Source organism: Oncorhynchus keta, chromosome 13 (assembly GCF_023373465.1).
Source record: "Oncorhynchus keta strain PuntledgeMale-10-30-2019 chromosome 13, Oket_V2, whole genome shotgun sequence".
NCBI classification, from domain to species: domain Eukaryota; kingdom Metazoa; phylum Chordata; class Actinopteri; order Salmoniformes; family Salmonidae; genus Oncorhynchus; species Oncorhynchus keta.
The window spans coordinates 21,864,465-21,891,798 of record NC_068433.1 but is presented as its reverse complement, the minus strand read 5'-3'; the positions used below and the strand labels follow the sequence as shown (position 1 = coordinate 21,891,798).

At 44.6% G+C, this 27,334-nt stretch overlaps 1 protein-coding gene across 3 annotated transcripts in view; it reads left to right on the top strand.

Annotated features, from left to right (window-relative positions):
- Window positions 1-26,526, top strand: part of chrnb1 (cholinergic receptor, nicotinic, beta 1 (muscle)) — a 40,733-nt gene extending 14,207 nt beyond the window's left edge. For all 3 annotated transcript variants that reach the window (XM_052459723.1, XM_052459724.1, XM_035783671.2), the window contains exons 3-11: window positions 642-686; window positions 1,250-1,359; window positions 2,578-2,686; window positions 5,536-5,680; window positions 5,936-6,124; window positions 11,935-12,158; window positions 17,058-17,233; window positions 23,363-23,510; window positions 23,825-26,526. In XM_052459723.1, the coding sequence (XP_052315683.1) occupies window positions 642-686; window positions 1,250-1,359; window positions 2,578-2,686; window positions 5,536-5,680; window positions 5,936-6,124; window positions 11,935-12,158; window positions 17,058-17,233; window positions 23,363-23,510; window positions 23,825-23,971 (1,293 nt within the window). In that variant the 3' untranslated portion in view covers window positions 23,972-26,526. The remainder of the gene's footprint in view (window positions 1-641; window positions 687-1,249; window positions 1,360-2,577; window positions 2,687-5,535; window positions 5,681-5,935; window positions 6,125-11,934; window positions 12,159-17,057; window positions 17,234-23,362; window positions 23,511-23,824) is intronic.
- Window positions 26,527-27,334: the final 808 nt, after the last annotated feature.

Below are 27,334 nucleotides of genomic sequence, written 5' to 3'. Positions count from 1 at the left end.
AGTGTTACAGGAAGTGAATGAGTAAGTGATAGCCCTATGTAGAGATCAGGTGATAGAGGGAGAGTTACAGGGTTCACCCCTCCTTCCCACCCCCCCACCCCTCTTCTTCTCTCCTCTCTGCTCGGTCAGGACAGCTGTCTAGCTAGACCCCCTCTCTCCCCCTCTCATCTTCTTTCCTCTCTCTCCTAGGTCAGGACAGCTGTCTAGCTAGACCCCTCCCTCTCCCCCTCTCATCTCCTTTCCTCTCTCTGCTAGGTCAGGACAGCTGTCTAGCTAGCTGACATTCCTCTGCAGGTTTTAAATGGCAGCGCCTGGCCGGTCAGTTCTCTGTGCTCAGTGCAACTATGTGCCCCTGGTCAGAGACAATCACTCCAACCCCATTCACTGCTGCTTTTCACCACAGATCTAAAATCAGATTACCCAACCCACATTCTAATCATAATCATTAGGGAGATTAAAAAAATATCTGACCTTGAATCAACAACTCACCCCTTTTATCCCCACTGTACCCCTGTTTCCAAACATTACCCCTCTCTGGTTTCAGGTATAGAGAGAGAAGGAGTGCAGACATCCACACTGTCTTGTAGGGGAGGGCCTTCCCATAATGCACCACGACCTTACTGTGTGCTCTTTCTCCCTAGAACATGAAAGCAGAGGAGATGAGCACAATTGTTATCATGAACCTGGTAAGTGTCTGTACAAACTGTACTCTCTCTCTCTCTCTTTCTCTCTTTCTTTAATGTTACTACTCAGTCTACCTTGACCCAGGCTCCAATTCAATAACTTTATTTGCATGTAAAACATTTCTCTGTGCATCAGCAGGGCTTTATAAAGCTAAAATGTCCACACACACAACACCGCAATATAAATCATGCACCCAGTGAGAACACTTGAAATAATAATACACAGTTTATGCAAAATGAAAAACTTATGCAAATGTTATTGATATTATTCATGGCCAAATGCACCGCAATATTGTGCTCCCTATAGTTAATGACACTAGCTAGAAAATGTGAAATAAATTGATCAAATGATGAAGCGGTTAGATTTCAAATCAGAAAGTTATCCCTTCTGTCTCTCTCTGTTTCTCCCTCTCACACGCACATTTTTCCCTCCTTTTTTCTGTCCTTTCTTTCTCTGGATATTTCCATCTTTTTTAAATCATTGAAACTTAAACCCAACACCCACCATGGACAATTCCTCTCTCTGTCTGTCTGTCTCACACACACATACATCGCTGTGATATCAGGAGTGGACAGACCACCGTCTCTCCTGGAAACCTAAAGACAATGACGGGATCGAGGTGATGCGACTTCCTGCTGGGAAGGTCTGGCTGCCTGACATCGTCCTCATCAACAAGTAAGAACCTGTTATTCCTCCTGTGTAGCTCAGTTGGTAGAGCATTACACTAGCAACAGCAGAGACATGGGTTTGATTCCCGCTGGGGCCACCCATACAAAAGCCACTTTGGATAAAAGCATATTTGAAATGGTATATATTGTTACCCGGGTGTCCATTTAAATTCAGGAAGTATACTGACGTTCCAATTCCAAAAGGAATAACATAATGTTAGTGGTCTCAGTCATTTAGATACTAAAAAGCTAAGGTTTGTGTCCAAAAACTTTTTTGAGAATATTGGCTATTTTGCTCCTGGCCATTATCATTCAACACCATGTCTTTTAAGTTAACTGCAATAGTTTTGACAGAACCTGGATGGGTCAGTCAGGACAGCGTACACACACACACACACACACTCGCTCAGTCAGTGTGGAGGCTCCCATTAACTGTGCTGTAAATAGCCCCTCTGCTCCGTTCATTCATCACTGCTTTATAGGCAATTAGGCAGCGCGACTCCCCAATAACAGAGCCAGTGGCACCGCACCGCTCAGACAACGCTCCAGCTGGGAACCTACTCACACAGAACCACAGAGGAGTGGGGAGTGGAGCTGGACGCACATACAAGCAAGCACACACACACACTCTCCAACACTCTTAGAAAAAAAGGTGCGATCTACGTAGAACCTAAAAATGTTCTTCGGCTATCCCCATAGCAGAGCCCTTTTTGGTTCCAGGTAGAACCCTTTTCACAGAGGGTTCTACCTGGAACCAAAAAGGATTCTGCTATGGGGACAGCTAAAGAACCCTTTTGGAACCCTTTTTTACAAGAGTATAGCTCCACCTGTTTGTGTGTGTGTGTGCGTGCAAGTGTGTGCACTCGTCTGTGTGTGTGTGAGAGAGAGGGTGCTCAATGTTTCTCATATTACCTCTGAAAACAGGGAGAGGGTTTTAGAAGTGCCCTAGCCATAAGGACGAGCTTTCAATAGCATATTGCCAAGCCTATAAAACCATGCCGTGTAGACTGCAGTACTGCGTGCTCAATCTGCCTGTCTAATTGTGGTGATGTCTCTGTTGTATCTTGGCATTATGAGTTTAATTGGAACTGCAAGCTTATTTCTTACAGCCCTTTAGACAGGATACTTAATCTACAGTGAGAATGGTATTTTTCTGTCTCTCTCTTTGTCTCTGTCTCTGTCGCTCTCTCTGCACCTCCCCCCCCCCCCCTCTCTCTCTCTGCAGTAATGATGGTGTGTTTGATGTGGCCCTCCATGTTGCTGTCCAGGCCTATAGTAGTGGGAGGGTGACCTGGTCTCCCCCTGCCCTCTTCTGTAGTTCCTGTGGGGTCAAGGTGACACACACATGCACACACATGGACGAACACACACACACCGAATGCAGGTGCGCACACATTCATACATGGATGCGAAGACACACACACCAGTGTTTCCTTAAAGATGTTTAGCAGGCCTCCCGAGTGGCACAGCGGTCTAAGGCGCTGCTGTGCCACTAGAGATCCTGGTTCGAGTCCAGGCTCTGTCGCAGCCGGCCGCAACCGGGAGACCCATAGGGCGGCGCACAATTGGCCCAGCGTCGTCCGGGTTAGTGGAGGGTTTGGCTGGCAGCGATGTCCTTGTCCCATCGCACACTAGCGACTCCTGTAGCGGGCTGGGCATAATACACTCTGACACGGTCGCAAGGTGTACGGTGTTTCCTCCAACGCATTGGTGCGGCTGGCTTCCGGGTTAAGCGGGCATTGTGTCAAGAAGCACCTTCGCCCCCCAGATGCAGCAACAAGACTGTAACTACCAAGTTGGATATCATGAAATTGGGGAGAAAAAGGGGTAAAAATTGTGTAGCAGTAGGTGCCCCCCCATTATTATGTAGAAGGACTGAGAAACTCCTTTCTGGTGACTTGTTAAAAGGACATCATACTCTATTTAAAATATGATTTTCACCTCCAGAAATGATTAATTGTTAAAATAATTGTAACATACTGGACCATGCAGGGTCCATATTATCAGGTATAAGCATTATCATAGCCCAACTGATGTAGCATAGTGGCTATAAATGAATAGGCTGAAGCATGGGGTTGCCCATCTGCATCCTTTAACTAGTTAGCATCCTATTGATTCATTTCATGTCCCAAATAACTTGCATGAGCACAGTGAATATAATATAGGTCTACATGTTAGGGTAACTTGGGGTAACCCCCGCCTGGGTAAACCCCCCTCCCAACACTTTCCCTGCTTGCCACTACTCTTGCCCAACAACAAACATATTCTGTCTCATCACAATTTAAGTCACTCCAGAAAAATTATCTTGAGGTAGGGTGGCGTTTTACCCCAAGTTACCCTACAATTGACCCGTGTTGTACTATATTATACTCTTCCATGTGCAATTGCATAGCAGTAAGGTGCTTAACTATGCCGCTGTTTAAAATGGTGCAATTCGTGCATATTTAGGAGTTGAGAAATGAATAAAGTTGGAATGAAAAGCTGGGATCCCCTCCCTGTGGCACTTGAATGCACCTGGAGAGGAATATTTCTGCTGCGTAGAACAACCAACAACGTGCCGACTAGGTAAATAGATCTATTCTGAGGTTGTCTGATGTTTCTATTCATTACCGTAATTTCCGGACTATAAGCCGCTACTTTATTCCCACACTTTGAACCTCGCGGTTTATACAATGACGCGGCTAATTTATGGATTTTTCCCGCTTTCACAAGATTCATGCCGCCAAAAAACTGAGCACCGTCACATAATGTGACGTAAATCGAGCGCGCTCAAACTTCCCATCATTCTAATTACGGTAGTAATTTTGTCACCCTCATCATCATGGCAAAGACACGGAGAAATGCATATGATGCAGCTTTCAAGTTGAAGGCGATCGATCTGGCTGTTGGAAAAGGAAATAGAGCTGCTGCATGGGAGCTTGGCCTTAATGAGTCAATGATAAGACGTTGGAAACAGCAGCGTGAGGAACTGACTCCGTGCAAAAGACAACAAAAGCTTTCAGAGGGAAGAAAAGCAGATGGCCCAAAGTATTTGCAGCCACTCACATCAGTGTAAATCGTGCATTTAAGGTGGCGCTCCTTGTTCAGTGGGAGGCTTGGATGACAAGTGGGGAGAAATCCTTCACTAAAACGGGCCGCAGGCGAAGAGCATCTTATGGTCAAGTCTGCCAGTGGGTCCTGACAGCGTGGAGCATTGTAAAAAAATCCACTATCATCAACGGGGTTCGAAAGGCTGGACTGCTGCGGGTTGAAGGGGCAGCATGAGCTCAGCGGGGTATTTGCCTCCGGATGAAAGTGACGAGAGCGACAATGAAAACGATCCAACATCGGATGAAGCAATTCTGAGGCTATTCAACTCCGACACCGAAGGAGATGACTTCAGTGGTTTCAGTGCACAGGATGAGGAAGATAGTGACCAATGACTTTCTTGGTAGGCTACTGTTTTAATCTGTGTTACAAGCAGTGTTTCGTTAAAGCCTATTTATTTTTGTTACAAGCCGTGTTTCGTTTAAAGGCTGTGGAAAGTTAATTTGTTTCAATGTACCGGTAGGCCTCTGCGGCTTATAGACATGTGCGGCTTATTTATGTACAAAATACATATTTTTTAATAATTCAGTGGGTGCGGTTTATATTCAGGTGCGCTTAATAGTCCAGCAATTACGGTACTTGTTTTGTTTGCAGAGGAAAAGTACATATGGAGAGTTCTAGCATCTTCAAAGTGCGCCTCGGCAGAAACAGTTTCTTCTTTCATGTTCCATATTTTGGGGTCATTGTTGGCAATGATTTTTGACGTGGCGCAGCGCCACAGCTAATTGACTGCAGCGGAAACACTGACACACACACACTGAATGCAGGTGCGCAGACATTCACACATGTGCACGCGCAGACATGCATGCATATAAACACACGCTTGTTGCGGTTACTTTTACCCTCTCTGTGTGTCTGTCCTCTCTTTTTGTCATCACACGGTCATGGCTAGAAGGGATCCTTTTGTCAAACTAACCTCAAGTTGAATTTTTCTAACCTTAACCTAATTCTCCTAACCTGCTATGTAAATGATCCTAACCTGTTGCATAAGTTATCCTAACCTGCTACCAAAAGTTACATCTGACGTTAATTTGACAAAGCTGGATCCCTTCTAGCCGTGACCCTAACATCCCCTCTTCCTGTTTCATGTGTCCAGGTGACGTACTTCCCATTTGACTGGCAGAACTGCACCATGGTGTTCAAGTCTTACACCTACGACTCATCAGAGGTGGACCTGCAGCACGCTCTGGATGACCAGGGCAACGAGATCAAAGAGATCCAATACGACGGGGGCTTCAGTGGTGAGGGGACGCACGCTCGCACAAACGTGCAACTACTCCAGCTGCACTTAGATAGATGGAGTTGTCCTGCTGGCACAATGGAAACAATCGAATGTGTGTGTTGAAAGAACACAAATACTATTTGAGACCAGGGCTAGAGAAGAGATTAGAACACTGATGATTAAAACAATCTTCATTGCTGTGTATGTTCACTAAAAAAAAAGACTTTGTTTTGGATACGTTTTCATTATGTTACCAAACACCCACTGTCCCCAGAGAGTGGTGAATGGTACATCCGCCACCAGCCCAGCAGGAAGAATGAGATCCGTGAGGACCTGTATGAAGACATCACCTTCTACCTGATCATCGAGAGGAAGCCTCTCTACTATGTCTTCAACATCATCATCCCCTGTATCCTCCTCACCTGCATAGCCATCTTCAACTTCTACCTGCCGCCCGATGCTGGTGAGATGGCACAGGTCTAGGATCAGTGTAATAATAATGGATTTATGTACCAGAGCGCTCACCACACATAGGCACCGACCTAAGATCAGTTTAGCCTCATCGACCCTAATCATAACCCTAACCTTGAAGCTGGTGAGCCACAGATTCAGGATCAGTTTAGCATCCTCTAATACTAACCTTAACTATTAGGGGTGTAATGCAAGACAGATATTAGGTGCAACTCCTTCTAATATAGCAGAGAGAACAGTGTGTTATAGAATGAGTGAAATTAATACATTCAAGGAGTATGTGGATGTCTATGTTGATATTGCCGTGTTCATCATGATATTCATCCTAAAACAGGATAGCCGGTATTTAATAGTAGGTTGAACAGATTAATTTATAGAACCATATAGATCGGTAATACATGTTTTAAAATTAGCCTTCTGTTGTAGTATGGTCCAACTGAAGCTCAGTTGGTAGAGCATGGTGCTTGTAGTGCCAGGGTAGTGGGACCACCCATAAGTCAAATCAAAGCGTCTGCTAAATCAAGTCAAAGTTTATTTGTCACGTGCGCTGAATACAACCGGTGTCGACCTTACAGTGAAACGCTTACTTACAAGCCCTAACCAACAGTGCAATTTAAGTTTAAAAAATCTATTGTTTTACCTAATACCTATGTAAAGAAAAAAAAACGGTGAAAATAACAGTAACGAGGTTATATACAGGTGGCACCGGTACAGAGTCATTGTGCAGGGGCACCGGTTAGTTGGGCTAATTGAGGTCATATGTACATGTACATGTACATGTAGGTATAGTTAAAGTGACTATGCATAGATGATAAACAGAGAGTAGCAGCAGTGTAAAACAGGGGTTGGAGGGGGGAGACGCAATGCAAATAATCCTGGTAGCCATTTGATTACCTGTTCAGGAATCTTATGGCTTAGGGGTAAAAACTGTTGAAGCCTTTTGGTCCTAGACTTGGTGCTCCGGTACCGCTTGCCAAGTGGTAGCAGAGAGAACAGTCTATGACTGGGGTAGCTGGGGCCTTCGACAATTTTTAGGGCCTTCTTCTGACACCGCCTGGTATAGAGGTCCTGGATGGCGGGGAGCTTGGCACCAGTGATGTACTGGGCTGTACGCATTACCCTCTGTAGTGCCTTGCGGTCAGAGGCTGAACAGTTGCCGTACCAGGCAGCTGTAAAACCTTTTTGAGGATCTGAGGACCCATGCCAAATCTTTTCAGTTTCCTGAGGGGGAATAGATTTTGTCGTGCCCTATTCACTACTGTCTTGGTGTGTTTGGACCATTCTAGTTTGTTGGCGATGTGGACACCAAGAAACTTGAAACTCTCAACATGCTCCACTAAAGCCCCGTCGATGAGAATGGGGACATGCTCGGTCCTCCTTTTCCTGTCGTCCACAACCATCTCCTTTGTCTTGATCACGTTGAGGGAGAGGATGTTATTCTGGCACCGCCCGGCCAGGCCTCTGACCTCCTCCCTATAGGCTGTCTCAGTGTTCAGGCCTACCACTGTTGTCATCTGCATACTTAATGATGGTGTTGGAGTCGTGCCTGGCCATGCAGTCGTGGGTGAACAGGGAGTACAGGAGGGGACTGAGCACGCACCCCTGAGGGGCTCCAGTGTTGAGGATCAGCGTGGCAGATGTGTTGCTACCTACCCTCACCACCTGGGGGTGACCCGTCAGGAAGTCCAGGATCCAGTTGCAGAGGGAGGTGTTTAGTCCCAGGATCCTTAGCTTAGTGATGAGCTTTGAGGGCACTATGGTGTTGAACGCTGAGCTGTAGTCAATAAACAGCATTCTCACGTAGGTGTTCCCTTTGTCCAGGTGGGAAAGGGCAGTGTGGAGTACAATACAGATTGCATTATCTGTGGATCTGTTTGAGCGGTATGCAAATTGGAGTGGGTCTAGGGTTTCTGGGATAATGGTGTTAATGTGTGCCATTACCAGCCTTTCAAAGCACTTCATGGCTACAGACATGAGTGCTACGTGTCTGGCATTCTTCAGCAATAAGCTACGAGGGGATGTGGTATATGGCCAATATACCACGGCTAAGGGCTTCTCTTACGCGCAATGCGGAGTGCCTGGACACAGACCTTAGCCGTGGTACATTGGCCACATATCACAAACCCCGAGGTGCCTTATTGCTATTATAAACTGGTTACCAACATAATTAGAGCAGTAAAAATAAATGTTTTGTTATACAGTCTGATATATCACGTCTTTCAGCATTCAGTGCTTGAACCACCCCATTTCTAATGTATATTATGGCAAAGTGGAAGACCAGGCTAACTATCACAGAGTCTCTCATTGTGCAGAAATGGTGTGTTTTTCCTATGACCTATGATCTTCCTACACACACACACACACACACAACAACTCATGGGTGACCACGAGCACAGAATGTTCCTTCAGGCTCCAAGACACACGCAAGCACACACACACACACACACACTTCAACACTAAAAGAGCTTAAAACCCACCTACCTGTGTACATGTTTCTCTTTATGGACCCAAGGCTTCTGTAGGAGGGGAGTTGGAGAGAGAGGGGGGGGTGTTGGTCTTTGGCCACACTGTGATAGCACTGTAGCATAGCAGCACAACACGCAGACAGTACAAGGATACGTGTAAGCACGGGTCCCTGTGGCTCTGTATGTAAAGACAGTCTCTTTCTCTCTGTCTCTGTTCAGCTCTCTGCTTCTCTATGCCGCCCCCCTCCTCAAGGTCTCGTACACACATGCATGTGTACTCCCTGTTTGCAGAGATGACAAAGGCCACAAACCCACTCCTTAAGGTGTGAAAAATGGTGTCCTTTAAGCAACTTTGTTACGTCACTTGCTTATATCAATTTTTGTCGGGACGTTAAATGTTAACTGTCCCAATAGACGCTCTATTATAGAGGGCCTGTTTTTATTTTATCTCTAGATGGTTAAATTGGTGAGAAGTATATGTGACTTAAAATGCAGCTGTAATTCTCAGTCTCAAATGGCACTGACAATGTGAGTCGGTCTCTCTGTAAAAGTTGCTGACCACATACCAATTCACTGATTTGACAGTCAGACTATCACTTAAATGGCAGCCAACCGTTGACGGTGTTGATATCCTATGACTGGTCGTGATTCCTTGAAGTTAACAGAAAAAGGGTTATGGTTCCTGCTCTGTGATGGCAGCCTCCCGAAATCAACACCCGTCATTCCAAAATATACAGTTGAAGTTGGAAATGTACATACACCTTAGCCAAATACATTTAAACTCAGTTTTTCACAATTCCTGACATTTAATCCTAGTAATAATTCCCTGTCGTAGGTCAGTTAGGATCACCACTTTATTTTAAAAATGTGAAAATCATTTCAGATGTTATTTCTTTCATCACATTCTCAGTGGGTCAGAAGTTTACATACACTCAATTAGTATTCGGTAGCATTCCCTTTAAATTGTTTAACTTGGTAAAACGATTTGGGTAGCCTTCTACAAGATTTCCACAATAAGTTGGGTGAATTTTGGCCAATTCCTCCTGACAGAGCTGGTGTAACTGAGTCAGATTTGTAGGCCTCCTTGCTCACACACACTTTTTCAGTTCTGCCCACACATTTTCTATAGGATTGAGGTCAGGGCTTTGTGATGGCCACTCCAAAATCTTGACTTTGTTGTCCTTAAGCCATTTTGCCACAACTCTGGAAGTAAGGTCCTTTGCTGTTCTGGGATTGATTTGCACTTTTTGCACCAAAGTACGTTCATCTCTAGGAGACAGAACGCGTCTCTTTCCTGAGTGGTATGATGGCTGCGTGGTCCCATGGTGTTTATACTTGCGTACTGTTGTTTGTATAGATGAACGTGGTACCTTCAGGCGTTTGGAAATTGCTCCCAAGGATCAACCAGACTTGTGGAGGTCTACAATTTTTTTCTGAGGTCTTGGCTGATTTCTATTGATTTTCCCATGATGTCAAGCAAAGAGTCACTGAGTCTGAAGGTAGGCCTTGAAATACATCCACAGGTACACCTCCAATTTACTCAAATGATGTCAATTAGCCTACCAGAAACTTCTTGAGCAATGACCTTTTCTGGAATTTTCCAAGCTGTTTAACCTCCAAGCTGTTTAACGCTAGCGTCCCACCTCGACAACAGCCAGTGAAATTGCAGGGTACCAAATTCAAAACAACAGAAATCCCATAATTAAAATTCCTCCAACATACAAGTATTATCCACCATTTTAAAGATAAACTTCTTGTAAATCCAACCAGTGTCCGATTTCAAAACGGATTTATTGCGAAAGCACACCCAAACGATTATGTTGGGTCCCTACCTAATCACAGAAAAACACAGCCATCCAGCCAACGAGAGGAGTCACAAAAAGCAGAAATAGAGATTAAATTCATCACTAACCTTTGATGATCTTCATCAGATGGCACTCATAGGACTTCATGTTACAAAATGCATGTATGTTTTGTTCGATAACGTTCATATTTATATCCAAAAATCTCTGTTTACATTGGCGCGTTATGGTCCGAAATGCATTCTCAAACAAACATCTGGTGAAAGTGCAGAGAGCCACATCAAATAACAGAAATACTCATCATAAACATTGATAAACGATACAAGTGTTAAGCATGTAATTATAGATAAACTTTGCCTTAATGCAACCGCTGAGTCAGATTTTTTTAAATGCTTTACGGCAAAAGCACACTTTGTGATTATGTTAGGATAGCTCCTAGCTACAGAAACCCATACAGCCATTTTCCAAACAAGGAGAGGTGTCACAAAAGTCACAGATGGCATTCAAATTAATCACTTAACTTTGATCTTCATCTGGTGGCACTCCCAGGTCTCCATGTTAGACAATAAATGTTTGTTTTTTTCGATAATGTCCCTCTTTATGAGCAAAAACCTCCTCTTTGTTCGCTTTTTGTCCAGTAATCCGGCGAGTGCACTAATTCCAGATTAAAGGTTTTTTAAAAGTACAATAAAAGTTAGTAGAAACATGCCAAACTATGTTTAAAATCAATCCTCTGGTTGTTTTTGTCATAAATAATAAATATTTCAACCGGACAAAAGCTTCATCAATAGGAAAGGAGAAACAAGAAAGGTGCGTTCACGATCAGGGCGCATGGCGGTGACAGCAACATTTTTCCACATACATTTTAGGAATATAAATGGAACTTTCAACATAAAATTTCAAAATGGTATTGTGCTTAATCAGGTTAAAACCGCTGAATGAGTCCAAAAATGTGTTGCAATTGATTGATTTTGATGATATGCTATTTTAGGGCTCCCTGCCTCGTGAGATGAATCCCCCCCCCCCCATTACAAGTCATTAGCTGATGGATTACATAATGGGCCAGCTACTGTTAACACACAGAATCAATCCCCTTTGTCTTCTCCCTTCCTCTCACTAACTACACACACGCACATTCGTTTGCACACACAAGCTCAGTAGGCCAGACTAAGGACATGTTACAAATGATTTAAAGGGGGATAATTCCTCTGTTAATAACCTATTAGGCTTTATATATCTGCTGTGCACCGCATTAACCTGACCACGGGAGGACTCACGCTGTGTGTCCTCTGTGTTGGTAGCAACTGGGGACGGGAGGAGGATGGAGGAGATGGGGTGTGTGTGGGGGAAAGAAAGTGTGTGTGTGTATCCATATCTAAATCGTATAATATCAATTCTGTATAATGTCAGTGTGTATATATAGATCTCTCGCTCGTGTGTGTGTGTGTGTGTCATCTCTAACCTATGTGTAAAATATTTGTTCTGTATGTTGTTCATCTATTTATCTCTCTGTGTGTCCTCCTTTCTCTCTCCAGGTGAGAAGATGGGTCTGTCCATCAACGTTCTGCTCACCCTGACTGTGTTCCTGCTGCTGCTGGCTGACAAGGTCCCCGAGACCTCCCTGGGTGTCCCCATCATTGTCAACTACCTCATGTTCACCATGATCCTGGTCACCGTCTCAGTCATCCTCAGTGTGGTGGTCCTCAACCTGCACCACCGGTCCCCCTCCACACACCACATGCCCATGTGGGTCCGCAAGGTGAGATTGGGCATCCCTGTTGTAGGACCCCCCCCCCCCAAAAAATGCCTTCCTATCTCCCTTCCTTTCCTCATAGAAACTGATATGATGAAAACGCAAAAACTATTTATGATGGTTGGAGGAGGAATGCAGAAGAAAACGATAGAAGAAGGTAGAAGAAGGTTTCTAAAGGGAGTCTCAGGCAGGCGGGAAGGTGTTTGTGTGTGTGTGTGTCCATACGTGCCTTTCCCTCTGTTCCTCCTCCTTTTTCCCCTCCCCTAAAAGTGCGTGTACATCAACAACTAGAAGATATTCAACTGAGGAGTTCTCCTTCCTGAGCAGAGAGACCCGTTGACAGGATCTATTCATTAGCTGGTTAGCATATCAGTGTACTCGCAGTGAATGGGGAATGCCACATAGGACAGAGTGAAATGCGATATCCAGGGTTGTGGTAAATTCCATTTAAATTCAGCCAATACAGGAAGTAAACAAAAATTCAAAATCCCCCCCAAAATAAATATATATATATATAATACAATTTGAAAAAGTATTGATGTCACAGTGAGTAGCAAGCACTGAGAAATAATGGAATTTGAACGTCAGTTTACTTCCTGAGCTGACTGTAATTTAAATCAAATTGGATATAGCAGAGATCAGAGATCACTACCAGATATGCTTGTTACTCACTGTGGCATCACACATTGGATCAAAGGTGACAGTTAGCCTTAATTGGTTATGACCATTGTGGGTTAGTCCACACTTCGTTGTCTGTTTATGTGAAGAAGAGAGAGTGATTTTAAAAAGCCTTTATTGTCAAATTCAGGAATGCACTTAGAGTTTCAATGTGACATCCACCGAAATCAGTTAAACCTCAGATATGGTGTTCTCATCACATAGGAAACAGCAGGAAGCCACTGAAGACAGGCTGATTTCAATAAACATACCGAGTCCCGGCGTATGGAGACCACGTCTCCTTTCTCCAGCAACAGAATCACTGCATTGGATACATACAGTACTGGTTGTGTCCATCGTTGTAGTTGTTTGCCGCCATTATACGGTTGTCCATACCAATGAATCTGATCTAGTAGATCCCTCTCACTGGTGCTGTGAAGGCCCTGTATCAGGGCTGTAGGTGTTACTAATGTTAGTGAGGACATTGGTGTAGACCAGAGAGGTGTCAGCATTGAAGGGTCCCACTGGGTGGCCTAAAGCAGCAGAGCAGGCCTGCGTTCTCTCTCTCTCTCTCTCTCTTCAGCTCCTCCACCTCTCCTCTCAGTTGATCCACTGGGTTCTTGTGCCTCTGCAGTTCAGTCTTGGTGACGCTCAGACCACTCCTTGCTCGACCACCTTGTTCACTAACACGGCATTCTCTCTTCAGTTCCTCCATCTCACCGGCTGTCAGTTTGGCCTCCATGTACCTCAGCTCCACTCTCTGTTCCAAACCCATGTCTCTCAGCTCAGCCGTCAGGTTGGGGTTGTCTCTAGCTTCGGTCCTGTGACCTTGTTGAGTGATGTCATTCTCTTGGACACTTCTATGTCCCTGAGCCCATCAGACAGACAGACAGACAGACAGACAGACAGACAGACAGACAGACAGACAGACAGACAGACAGACAGACAGACAGACAGACAGACACAAACAGAGACGCATGCACACACTTCGCACACACATACACACACGCAAAACACTAATCTATCCCATTCAATATTCTGTGAGGTGGGGTAGATGATTATGCCGTTGTGATGTCAATCACTCAACAATTCTACCGTGCTGTGGGAATGAATAAATAATCTGCTTTGAATGAAAAGTGAACGATTTATGAGTCCTGTACTGGGCTGTACATGCCAGATCTCTCTCCATCCGCCTCTCTCTCTCTCCCTCTCTCTTTTTATCGCTCTTCACCTCTCTCTCTCTCTACACCTCTTTCCTCTCGCTCTTCACCCCTCCCTGCCTCTCTCTCCCATCCTGCACTTCGCCTCTTCCTCTCCCCTAAGCCTGTTCCCCTTACAGAAAGCTCACAGTAACGGTAAGCCTGATGTAAGGATTGATAGAGTTATAGTTGTTATGAAATATACCGTAACTCACACTCAAAAACACTTCACAGTTGTCCTCTAATCTCTGAACAAACTTTAATACCCCAACCGGGACCTGTTATGTTATGCAGTGATTTACTGTGCTTACAGTTTCTATACTGTACCTACCTAAAAAAGTGTCCACACTGGCTAAAGTGTGAGAGCCCTGTACACATCTACAATATATTTAAGATTCACAGACTGTTATGCAATAACTTGTGTACAATAACTGTCTGAGAAGCTAAAGATTCTCACTGTGCCTATACAGACTTTTAAATTTCAATACAGACAGACAGACAGACAGACAGACAGACAGACAGACAGACAGACAGCAGAGCTACAGTACCCCCTCATTCTGAAACGGTAGCTGTTTCCAGAAAGTATGTCGTCTATGAGGCTCAGTCCCCTTCTTTAGATACACATCAGAGGTGGCTGTTGGGAGGACATATCGGAGGACGGGCTCATTGTAATGGCTGGAATGGAATAAATAGAATGGTATCAAACCCTTTCCATTCATCAATCTCGGGCATAGCAGTGAGCCTGTCCTCTGATTTCTCCTCCCGCCAGCCACCTCTGATACACACTGACCACGGTGGACTAATACATGGGAACTTTAAGGGGTGACCTCAGTGGAACATTTGGGGAACATAGCCTCGGACTGTGCATGATGTAACAGAACACCGGTAAAGATGAGTGAAATCTGGGGTTGTTTAAAAGGCCATGGATTGAGGAAAAACAAGAGAGCCGCCAAACAGTACATACTACATCCTCCTTCTTCTTAACCTACTGCTCGTCTAGTTGAAGTGTGTTATCTCGAGCTGGGAGAGGTTTATTGGGTGTGTTCCTCTGGCGCGTGTGCCTGTGTACATTTGTGCGTACTCGCGTGTGAGTTTGTGCTCGTCCGTGTGTGTATGCTGGCAGGCGCTGCTTGTCTGATAGTTCTCGCTCTGATGTCGGCGCTTGGCAGCTTTGACGAAAATGAGTGACATCCTGGCATTTAAAGTATACTATGTTTTAGAAATGTCATATACTATAAAACGTTCCATTGTCGCATACCAAAAATGCCTATGCAAGTACGGGTATTCGGACACGGTCTCTCTCTCTCTCTCTCTCTCTCTCTCTCTCTCATATCTAAGCCCCATTATCTGCAAACAGACGCATGTGGACGCTCCCAGTCCGTTGCCCCAATAGCTTTTCTACTGGCACCTGATTGAATTTTCCTCCCTGATACGACTACTTCTGAGAATGAGAGGGTTGAGGCATTGAGACTCAGTGATGCAAAAAATAGTTTTCTACGGTGTGTTCACTCAGACACACACACATGCAGCGCTGGCTTGTGTGTCGGAGTGATTGAGTGGACACAAGCGCGCACACAAATGCAAGCACACGTTCACACACACACACACACACAGAACGAGAAGGTCGGCTTTAGTGCAAACTCAATGAGTGTATATCTGACACTGGACTGGTGGACAGTAGCTTTCCAACTATATAGTGTTACATTGTAGAAGAATAGTGAAGACATCACAACTATGAAATGACACATGGAATAATGTAGTAACCAAAAGTGTCCAACAAATATATTTTTGTAGCCACCCTTTGCCTTGACAGCTTTGCACTCTCTTGGCATTCCTAATATTGAGTTGTACCCCCTTTTGCTCTCGGAACAGCTTCAATTGGTCGGGGTATGGACTTTGCAGGGTGTCGAAAGCGTTCCACAGGGATGCTGGCCAATGTAGACTCCAATGCTTCCCACAGTTGACTGGATGTCCTTTGGGTGGTGGGACCGTTCTTGATACCCACAGAAAACTGTTTAGCGTGAAACTCAGCAGTGTTGCAGTTCTTGACACACTGAAACCAGTGCGCCTGGCACCTACTACCATACCCCGTTCAAAGGCACGTAACTATTTAGTCTTGCCCATTCAGCCTCTGAATGGCACACATACACAATCCATGTCTCAATTGTCTCGAGGCTTAAAAATCATCCTTTAACATGTCTCCTCCCCTTCATCTACACTGATGGAAGTAGAATTAACAGGTGACATCAATAAGGGATCATAGCTTTCACCTCGACAGTCACCAGGTGTTCCTAATGTTTTGTACACAGTGTATGTAGATGTTTTCTTGTCACATACACCGGATAGGTGCAGTGAAATGTGTTGTTTTAGACCAGGGGTGTCACTCATTCCGTGGAGGGCCTAGTGTCTGCTGGTTTTAGGTTTTTCCTTTCAATTAAGACCCAGAGAACCAGGTGAGGGCAGTTCCTTACTAATCAGTGACCTTAATTTATCAATCGAGTACAAGGGAGGAGAGAACCCACACTTGGCCCTCTGTGGAATGAGTTTGCCGAACGTTTTACAGGGTCAGCCATAGAAGTACGGTGCCACTGGAGCAAATTGGGGTGAAGTACCTTGTTCAAGGGCACATCGGCAGATTTTTCACCTTGTCAGCTCAGGTATTTGAACCAGCTACCTGCCACCATTCAGAAAGAGAGGCGAACACACACACACACACGGACACACACACGCACACACACACGAGATACAAGTATAGTTAGCGGAAGCAACAGCTGGTCAACAGCCTTGCTGATAATAACATGCTGATTCATGGTATTTCTGAAGGTATTTCTACAGACATATCCACTGAAACATTCATTACTGACAGTAGGTCTCTGGAAAGCCATGAAGGTTGTTCAAATCCATGAATATCACTGAATATTACTTTGAATGATTATCCCCATGCAGTAAAAAAACAAGGCATTTTTCTATCGTTCAATCAATGTTACGCTGCCTGCCGTGCTAAGCCCTCCCTTCTCCCCTTCCTCCCTTTCCTTTCCTCCCCTCCCAGATCTTCATCCACATGCTGCCCCCCTACCTGGGCATGCTGCGGCCCAAGGTGGAGATGCCCCTCTCCCTGGACCAGCCCCCCAGGAGGGAGAAGAACAATATGGCTATCAGCCGCGCTGCTGATGAGTATTTCATACGCAAGCCCAACACCTGCTTCCTCTTCCCCAAACCCAACAGGTGAGAGGTCAGGGGTTACAGGTCACTGGGGAGGGGGTCAAATGTTAACCCAACACCAAAGAGATGAAGAGGTCTCATTTTGTATCTGTGCCATTATGGCATCTGTAACAGCAAGGGTGGTGCCATTGAGGCAGTCTTCATTTTAAAGTAGTCAATTCTCTTATTTTGTTTTTGAAAACAGTGTAATGCTAATATTGGTGATTTACCGCCACCTGTAGTAGCAGTAAATCCAATAGCAGTTCCCAATCCCACTTGTAAGCTATGTCATGGCAACGTTGGCTAGCTAAGCTCAAACACGTCATTGGCTCTAACAGTCGTCTCTCGACGAACTGTGCATGTGCAGGCCTTCAAATCAAGGCACTCCCTCGATAGTGACCTGACCAAATTCACATAGAAATGTGTATATATATATATATATATATATATATATATAAGCTGTTTGAAGTTGCTGTACAAAACCTAAAGTAAACGATGCAAAAAAGAAACTTAAGAACAGGAAGCATAGAAATATTACACAATTTCTATGTACAATTTCTATGCTTCCTGTTCTTAAGTTTCTTTTTTGCATCGTTTACTTTAGGGTTTGTACAGCAACTTCAAACAGCTGAAAATATATTTCTCAGCGGTTTAGAGGGTACAATGAATTATTCTCTACACCAGTGGTCACCAACCTTTTCTGAGTCCAGATCACTTTGAGTCCAAATGCAAGCCGAGATCTACCGCTCAGATTTGTTTTAAAACATGACTTAAAATGAGCCTATGCAACATTAACCAATTAAAAGCAGTGCTGTAGCAATGAGGTTTGTGCAGTAGACTATAGGCCCAATACATTATAACTGCATATTGGCTACGCTTGAATTGCCCTGCCAATGTTCTTCTCAGACCATTTTGATATGATATTTGGTAGTAGATAATTTGTTGTATTACTTGTGAGGCACAGCTGAGAGAGCATAAAATGTAACTTTTTTTTTTACTGGACTGATTGCATATGATGGTCAGTGTGAGGGGAGGGAGGGTAGTGATGGGCTTTCAGAGTATTTTCATTGAGCAGGCTCCCAAACGGCTCTTCGTTCAAAATACTTAACCTGTAGTGACACTCCATCCCGTGAACGGGACCGTTGTCATCATCTGACACTTATTAGCATAACGCAACGGACCTAAATCTTCCTAGAAAATATTCCTATTCATGAAAATGACAAGTGAAATATATTGGAACACAGCTTCGCCTTTTGTTAATCACCCTGTCATCTCAGATTTTCAAAATATGCTTTACAGTCAACGCTAGACAAGCATTTGTGTATGTTTATCATAGCCTAGCATAGCCTTGCTAGCAGCAGGTAACCTTGTCACGGAAATCAGAAAAGCAATCAAATTAAATCGTTTACCTTTGATAAACTTTGGATATTTTCACTCAGGAGACTCCCAGGTAGACAGCCAAAATTCATTTTTTCCAAAAATATTATTTTTGTAGGCGAAATAGCTCCGTTTGTTCTTCACGTTTGGCTGAGAAATCGCCTGGAAATTGCGGTCACCACAACGCCGAAAAATATTCCAAATTAGCTCCATAATATTGACAGAAACATGGCAAACGTTGTTTAGAATCAATCCTCAAGGTGTTTTTCTAATATCTATTCGATAATATATTCGTCGGGACAATTCGTTTTTCACTAGGACCGATTGGAATAATGGCTACCTCTGTATTTTACGCGAGAATCTCTCTCGGAGCCACCATGTGACCACTTACGCAATGTGGCCACCTATTGCTATTCTTCACCAGAAATGCGTAAAACTGTCACAATGCTGTAGACGCCTTTGGGAATACGTAGAAAGCGTAAGCTCGTTGATGGTACATTCACAGCTGAATAGGAAGTCATTGGAACGCAGCACTTTCAAAACCTGGGGCACTTCCGGATTGGATTTTTCTCAGGCTTTCGCCTGCAACATTAGTTCTGTTATACTCACAGACAATATCTTCACAGTTTTGGATAGTGTTTTCTATCCAAAGCTGTCAATTATATGCATATTCTAGCATCTCTTCCTGTCAAAATATCCCGCCTAAAACGAGAAGTTTTTTTTTTCCAAAAATGAAAATACTGCCCCCTAACACCAAGAGGTTTTAAAATCAATCTAGAACCATGAAAAAAATGTCACATCTCCAATGTAAATCCCAAAAGGCAGGCTACCATTATGTCAGATCGTGAAATGTGTTTTGAAATACATTTTTACCTGGCCAAAATATATAGATCTGTACATTTTGTTTTTACGCACTGGAAAATAATCACTGTGGACCAGATGTGCTTTCCCCGCTATGTATTGTTTCTGCAGTGAACATTCACCCTCTTCAGATAATTATTTTGTAACTTATTTGCAGAATAACATTGAGCTATGGAAAAAAAAACAGTCGTAGCAATATGCAAATTGCGAATGGCCCATCACTAAGGGAGGGAGCAGTGGTGAGGCTACCTCTCACCTCACTGACACCGTCCCTCCGCTCTCCCTCCCTCCGCTGAGAAAAGGGGACGCAGTCTTCCAGCTGGTAGCAAATCTCAAGTTGCACTGCATTATTTCTGCCTCATGCACCAATTCATGGTGGTTACTCCTATTACAGTGCTGGTTGTAGTGTGAGTGGAAGTAGGGAGAACACGCATTTTATGGCTTTAACAGAGTGTTGACAGTGCTGGAAACAACTTCAACATTGAACTTACTCTTAAAAAACAGCTGCTCTTTGCTCTATTCATTGAGTCTCTCTAGTCATGGTTTTGAAATCTCACCGTATCAACTTTGCTGTGCATTTGAGGTTTCTTTTTAAAGTCTGTGGCTCTAGGAAACTATAGACACAGTGATCTAAGCTAACTGGTTGGCCAGCGGTAAGGCCTATAGGTTCACTTGATTTGCTCTCTGGGCCTGCCGGGTAGCTGGAGTTCTACCTTCATAAAATGGGAACACTGACTTCCCCGGCGCTAGGGCTGCTGAATCAAGTGCAACTACTGTCAACGGGGCAATACATTTAATGCTCAGTTGGTAGAGCATGGCGCTTGTAACGCCAGGGTAGTGGGTTCGATCCCCGGGACCACCCATACGTAGAATGTATGCACACATGACTGTAAGTCGCTTTGGATAAAAGCGTCTGCTAAATGGCATATATATATATATATATAAATAGGAACGCAAGGCTTTATCATTGTTGTTTTTTTACAGAAATATTTGGTGATCGACTAGGAATGCCATGGAGATCGACCCGCGATCGACCGTTTGATGACCACTGCTCTGCTCTACATTATACTTGCTTGTTTTGTCACATGAACTGAAATGAGGCTATGAGAATTTTAGCAACCAGGAAATGGTTGAGCAATTTCTGCATAGTGCATCTTTAAGACAGCGGCTCGAATCTAGGTCGTGGCTTTTAGATTTAGAGAAAATGAACAACTAAGCAAGAATTTTTCACTTTCATTGACTTCTCAAACCCCAATTCACGGCCTGGTCTGTTTCGCAAGCCTTTCTGGAAGTCTCACGATGTTGCGACTCTGGGTTTAGAAACTTTGTGATAGCACCCTATTTAAAGAAGACAATGCTCTGCTCATTGGGTGATCGCGCCCAACCCATAGGAATCTCCACCCAGTTGACTACTTAAAATTATGGAAGTCCTCAATGGCAATGTCCATGCTAAAGTGGGTTATATCCAAGTTGAATCCTCTAACTATCTCTATGGCAATTTGAAGGTCATTCTAGAATATGCATTCCCATTTGATTTCTGTGTCTGTGATGTGATAGATGGGACCAGCGGCCATATTAAGTGTACCTATTCTCCCCATCGTGGGTTTAACAATGGTGGAAACTCCCTCCAGCCAAAGCTTGCACCAATTCAATGATTAAAAAAATATATATATAATTGTCATTCTGATGGTAAAGATGGCTGTGAGATAGGGGTGCAACTATCACAGATTACTTGGTGAAAGTACTGACCTGGGCTGACTCCCAAAGGGCGCCCTATTCCCTGCATAGTGCACTACGTTTGACCAGTGCGAGTAGTGCACTATGTAGGGAATAGGGTGCCAATTGAGACTTAGCCACAGCCTCTACTCATGGGTCTGTTGGGGACGACTCACCTCTGGGGTCATTGACTTACCCTAGTGTCCCCTAAGGTGAACTACCATCATTTACTGTTAACTAATTCAGTGTGAGGAAGAGCAGCCCCCCAGGGATTCCTGCCATGAGGACCTAATGGATAACTTGGTGTCTGAGAACATGTTTTAACCCTCCCTGGAGGTCATTTACACAGACACACACACGCAGAGCCATGCACGCAAGCGCACACACGCATAGTCACGCACGCACGCACGCAAGCGCACACACACACTCACACATTGAAAAGCACGCTGGCACCTACAGCTTTATTAACCACAGGCACGTTCTCCCGCCGCTCTAAATCAACTCACAGGGGAATTGAAGTTTGAGGCCGTGAGAGAGAGTGCGAAAATCATTGCTAAAATAATGATGATCAGCGCAAATCGCCTCTAACACATTAGACCTGGTGTGTGTGTGGGGGGGCTCTGCGATTCGGAGATGGAGGAGAGGGGGGTGACGACTAGAGCGATTCGATGAGGCAGCAATATCTCTCTGCCCACGCCCCTCCGCCCCCCCTACACAGCCTGTGCCCCCCCCTGGCCTTCTTAATTGGTTTTAGTGTGTGTCTTGGCACCGTTGGTGGCCGGTCTTAGTTTAATTAGTCTCGCTGATTACTCATCTACATCTCCCTGATGAAGTGATGCTGTGAGAGGGGGACCAAGAGGAGAGAGGAGTCTATCCCCCTCAGTCAGGTAGCTCATCCCAGAAAAACAGAGAGGGAGACGAGCTGCTGAGGTCAGTGGTGATTTGCTCGCCTCGCCGGCCAGGGAGACACACACACACACCACTGCATTGTAATGCCAGGATTTGCCCGGAATACCAAGTAGATAGACTACAGAGAGCGATAGAAGACCTGCCTGTTTGCCCGGGAGATGCTTTAGGACCACACCATAGCCAGGCTAAAAGACACAGCACCATGCTGACTCCTGGTGGTAGCTACAGAAGACTGCAACACTAACAGTTTCCACAGGGCTACAGCAACAGAGGGCTGTTTCAGACAAAACAGATGCTAGGATGCCGCCACCCGAGAGAAGAGACTACATCTGGTTCACTAGTAGAATAATTTCAATATGTCCAGGATTAGAGGTTTAAAATGGCCCCTATTTACTAGATATTGCGCTACTTTTGACCAGGGCCCATAGGGCCCACCTTGCTCAAGGCAACTCGCAGTAAAGCTGTGTCGACCCATCATTATAGCTAGTAACCTTCTGTAACCCACGGCAACCCATCATAACACATGGCAACCCCACTTCTTCAGGACAGCTTTGTCAGCAAAAACTGCTCCGGTCTAGCTAAAAGACCTGAGGGAGAAACTGTGAGGAGGAGTGGAGAGGGAGCTTCTCTGACCTTATCTCAGCAGAAAAAGGCCCAGTCTAGCTAAAGAGCTGAGAGAAGAGAAGAGTGGGAGTTTTTCTGACCTTCGCTCAGCAGGAAAAAGCCCAGTCGAGCTAAAGAGCTGAGGGAGAAGCTGAAAGGAAGTGTATCTGACCTTCTCTCCTCTCTCTCTCAACATGCAGGGACAGGAAGTGCAGACTGTTGTTAGCTGGCTGGTTAATTAGTGATGAGCCTTGTGGGGTTTGGGCCTGTCTGCACATCTCTGCCTGCTTGTTCTGTGCTGACATCTGGACTAGTTTTAACCCCTTCTATCTCCCTTACCCGTCCTTTCTCTCAAATCAACCCCTGTACCCACTATGCAGTTCTGTAGATGTGAAAAGATAAGAAGATTGAAGTTTTAGGTCCACTTTGCAATCCCTGATACAGTAGCGAGGCAGAAATGTACCCTGTTTTGCCTACACCAATCATTGCCTTCAGGGCCCTTATTCATAAAGTGTATCAGCTTTAATGGGTGCTGATCTAGGATCAGAAAGGGAAACTAGTCCTATACCAGCACCCTGAGACACTATGAATACAGGCCCAGAGCCACAAAACGGCCTAGGCGTATAGGGAATAGGAGGTAGTAGTAATTTATTCGGGATTGGACATTTGTATCTTGTTTATGTCTAGGTACCAGTCTGAGGGCATGTGTACTGACCTGAGGAAATTCATCGACGGACCCAGCCACTACCTGACTCTGCCTCCGGAGCTCAAGACTGCCATCGAGGCCATCATCTACATCGCTGAGCAGCTACAGGCTGAGAAGGACTTTGCTGCTGTGAGTGCTGTGTGGGGGACCTGCCTGGGTTGAGCGTTCTCATTTGAAGTCTTTAGTTTCCCTCTCCAGCTTCTGGAAAAATATTGAAGATCTATATAGGGTCTGGGCATGGGCTGAGTGGATGGAGAGGGGTCTAAGAGGAAAGGGAAAGTCTAGATGTCTATAGCTTCTAACCTGTACATTTCCCCATAGCTCCGTCTATTTCTCTTCCTTCACTCGTACCTATTTATTCCTGTTATGGATTCCTTTTCTCTCTCTATCCCTTTACTTTCCTGACTTTTGTCTCTTCTTTGTTTCTCTCCCTCCCCCTCCAGCTGAAGGAGGACTGGCAGTATGTAGCCATGGTAGTGGATCGCATGTTCCTGTGGATCTTTGTGGTCTTCACTACTGTGGGAACCCTGGGCATCTTTGCCGACGCCAGCTTCAACCACACCCCCAGCGACCCCTTTAAGTACCCCTAACGTTGGACACACACTCCACGTATGCATGAACACACACACAAGATCCCAAACTTTACCTCACTGAAACCACAGAAGCCATGACAGTTGCCCCAGCCTCCAAAACAGACATGCATAGCGAGATCCTCTACATGCCTTGGACATAGCGACTCTATACTGTACATGGAAGGGTTTATTTTTCTATATCTGCTGTGCTGAAGTGTGACATTGCTGTAGTTCTGGGGCAATCAAGCATCTCAGAGTAGGAGTGCTGATCTAGGATCAGCCCATAGTCGATGGAATCTTATTCATTATGTTCTAAATGGCTAAACTGATCCTAGATCAGCACTTCTATTGTGAGATGCTTTCTGAATACAGACCCTGGTTTTACTAAAATATATTTATTGCTATATATTTGTTGGGAGGATAAAGACAGTGAAAACCAGATACTATAAAATACCAAGTGTATACATTTAATTTACCAGAGTGAGAATGTGTGTTTGGCATATATAAAAAAAGTAATTTAGTCAGCCACCAATTGTGCAAGTTCTCCAACTTAAAAAGATGAGAGGCCTGTAATTTTCATCATAGGTACACTTCAACTATGACAGATAAAATCAGAAAAAAATCCAGAAAATCACATTGTAGGATTTTTTATGAATTTATTTGCAAATTATGGTGGAAAATAAGTATTTGGTCAATAACAAAAGTTTCTCTCAATACTTTGTTATATACCCTTTGTTGGCAATGACAGAGGTCAAATGTTTTCTGTAAGTCTTCACAAGGTTTTCACACACTGTTGCTGGTATTTTGGCCCATTCCTCCATGCAGATCCCCTCTAGAGTGGTGATGTTTTGGGGCTGTTGCTGGGCAACACGGACTTTCAACTACCTCCAAAGATTTTCTATGGGGTTGAGATCTGGAGACTGGCTAGGCCACTCCAGGACCTTGAAATGCTTCTTACGAAGCCACTCCTTCGTTGCCCGGGCGGTGTGTTTGGGATCATTGTCATGCTGAAAGACCCAGCCACGTTTCATCTTCAATGCCCTTGCTGATGGAAGGAGGTTTTCACTCAAAATCTCACGATACATGGCCACTTTCATTCTTTCCTTTACACCGATCAGTCGTCCTGGTCCCTTTGCAGAAAACAGCCCCAAAGCATGATGTTTCCACCCCCATGCTTCACAGTAGGTATGGTGTTCTTTGGATGCAACTCAGCATTCTTTGTCCTCCAAACACAACCAGTTGAGTTTTTACAAAAAAGTTTTATTTTGGTTTCATCTGACCATATGACATTCTCCCAATCTTCTTCTGGATCATCCAAATGCTCTCTAGCAAACTTCAGATGGGCCTGGACATGTACTGGCTTAAGCAGGGTGACATGTCTGGCACTGCAGGATTTGAGTCCCTGGCGGCGTAGTGTGTTACTGATGGTAGGCTTTGTTACTTTGGTCCCAGCTCTCTGCAGGTCATTCACTAGGTCCCCCTGTGTGGTTCTGGGATTTTTGCTCACCGTACTTGTGATCATTTTGACCCCCTGGGGTGAGATCTTGCGTGGAGCCCCAGATCAAGGGAGATTATCAGTGGTCTTGTATGTCTTCCATTTCCTAATAATTGCTCCCACAGTTGATTTATTCAAACCAAGCTGCTTACCTATTGCAGTTTCAGTCTTCCCAGCCTGGTGCAGGTCTACAATTTTGTTTCTGGTGTCCTTTGACAGCTCTTTGGTCTTGGCCATAGTGGAGTTTGGAGTGTGACTGTTTGAGGTTGTGGACAGGTGTCTTTTATACTGATAACAAGTTCAAACAGGTGCCATTAATACAGGTAACGAGTGGAGGACAGAGGAGCCTCTTAAAGAAGAGGTTACAGGTGAGTGCCAGAAATCTTATTTGTTTGTAGGTGACCAAATACTTATTTTCCACCATAATTTGCAAATAAATTCATAAAAAATCCTACAATGTGATTTTCTGGATTTTGTTTTCTTCTCATTTTGTCTGTCATAGTTGAAGTGTACCTATGATGAAAATTACAGGCCTCATCTTTTTAAGTGGGAGAACTTGCACAATTGGTGGCTGACTAAATACTTTTTTTGCCCCACTGTATGTATACTATACGGTAATGTGAATTCCACAGGCAGTTGGTGTGTGTGTGTGTGTATGTATGTATGTATGTATGTATATATATATATATACACCAACCGCCTGTGGAATTCACATTACTGTAGAAATCTGTACCACCTATCTTAATCATTGTTTCTCTCTTCTCTCCCATACACACCTGTCTGTTAAGCTTGTCGTGCTTTTGTTTAGTTTTTTAAAATAAAGATCTGAGATGAGTCAAATCAAAGGCTCCATCTGTTGTCAAAATGCAATCCCTACACATAATAATGGAGAATGCACACGCACACACACACACAGTGGGAGGCCTCGTCAACAGACTGTTTGACTTGACCTGAAAACTCTGGGCCCTAGTTTTCCTCTATGAAAACGCCCATAGGATACAACAAGACACAGAGTTTTCCTGTAGGATTGTCATGAACGTAAACTCCTGTCCCTATGTTTTTCCGATTTACACATGCATTTAGCCCTTGAGGCTGCCTTCTAGCCTGATTACCTCTGTTGATGGTGATGTTTGAGTGTGTTGACCAGGTGTTGAATACTGCTGTGGTGTTTTATGGTTTGTTTGTGTGTGTGCTGGAGTTCCCCCAAGGTTTCTAATGATCTGCATATCACACACTGGGCAGAGTTGAGAACACCTGCCATTCCATCAAAGAACAGAAGAAGAGAAAGAAAGAGAGAGATGATCTGAGTCTGGAGGGGGTAGTAGAGTGAGAGCCACGGATAGTCTAACTAGACAGAGAGACAGACACAGATGGACAGACAGAAAATTGAAAGAGAGAGACATTAGGGGGTAGCATGCAATGAGGGTTCCACCAAAAGCATGGTGCGACCTGATGTGTGACGTCTCCGGTATACCCCCCTCCTTCCTATGGGGGGAGTGATCATCTGAAGCTCTCCCACTTTGTTCTCCCCAAACATATCACCATTGTCATGCCCCCCTCTCCCCACCCCGACCAAACCTCAACAACAGGTATCTGACTACGGTGGCTTCCATAGGCCAAAACCCATTCCTCCATCCTGTCAATCCCAGCACCGCCGGCCAATCAGGCGAGAGCTTCCCCAAGCGGACGACGCCCACCTATAAAGAGAGGAGAGACAGAGCGAGGGAGAAACGTTTTGCACGCACAAGCAGGTTGGTGTAGCTATACGGCGGTGTAGCGGCTGTGCTGGCCTGTTTCACACTCTGGACCTGGGTGTGTGTGTGGAGGCATGTGTCAGTTGGGAGTGTGTGTGAGGGTTAATGGTTTCGGAGACGTGTTGGGTTCCT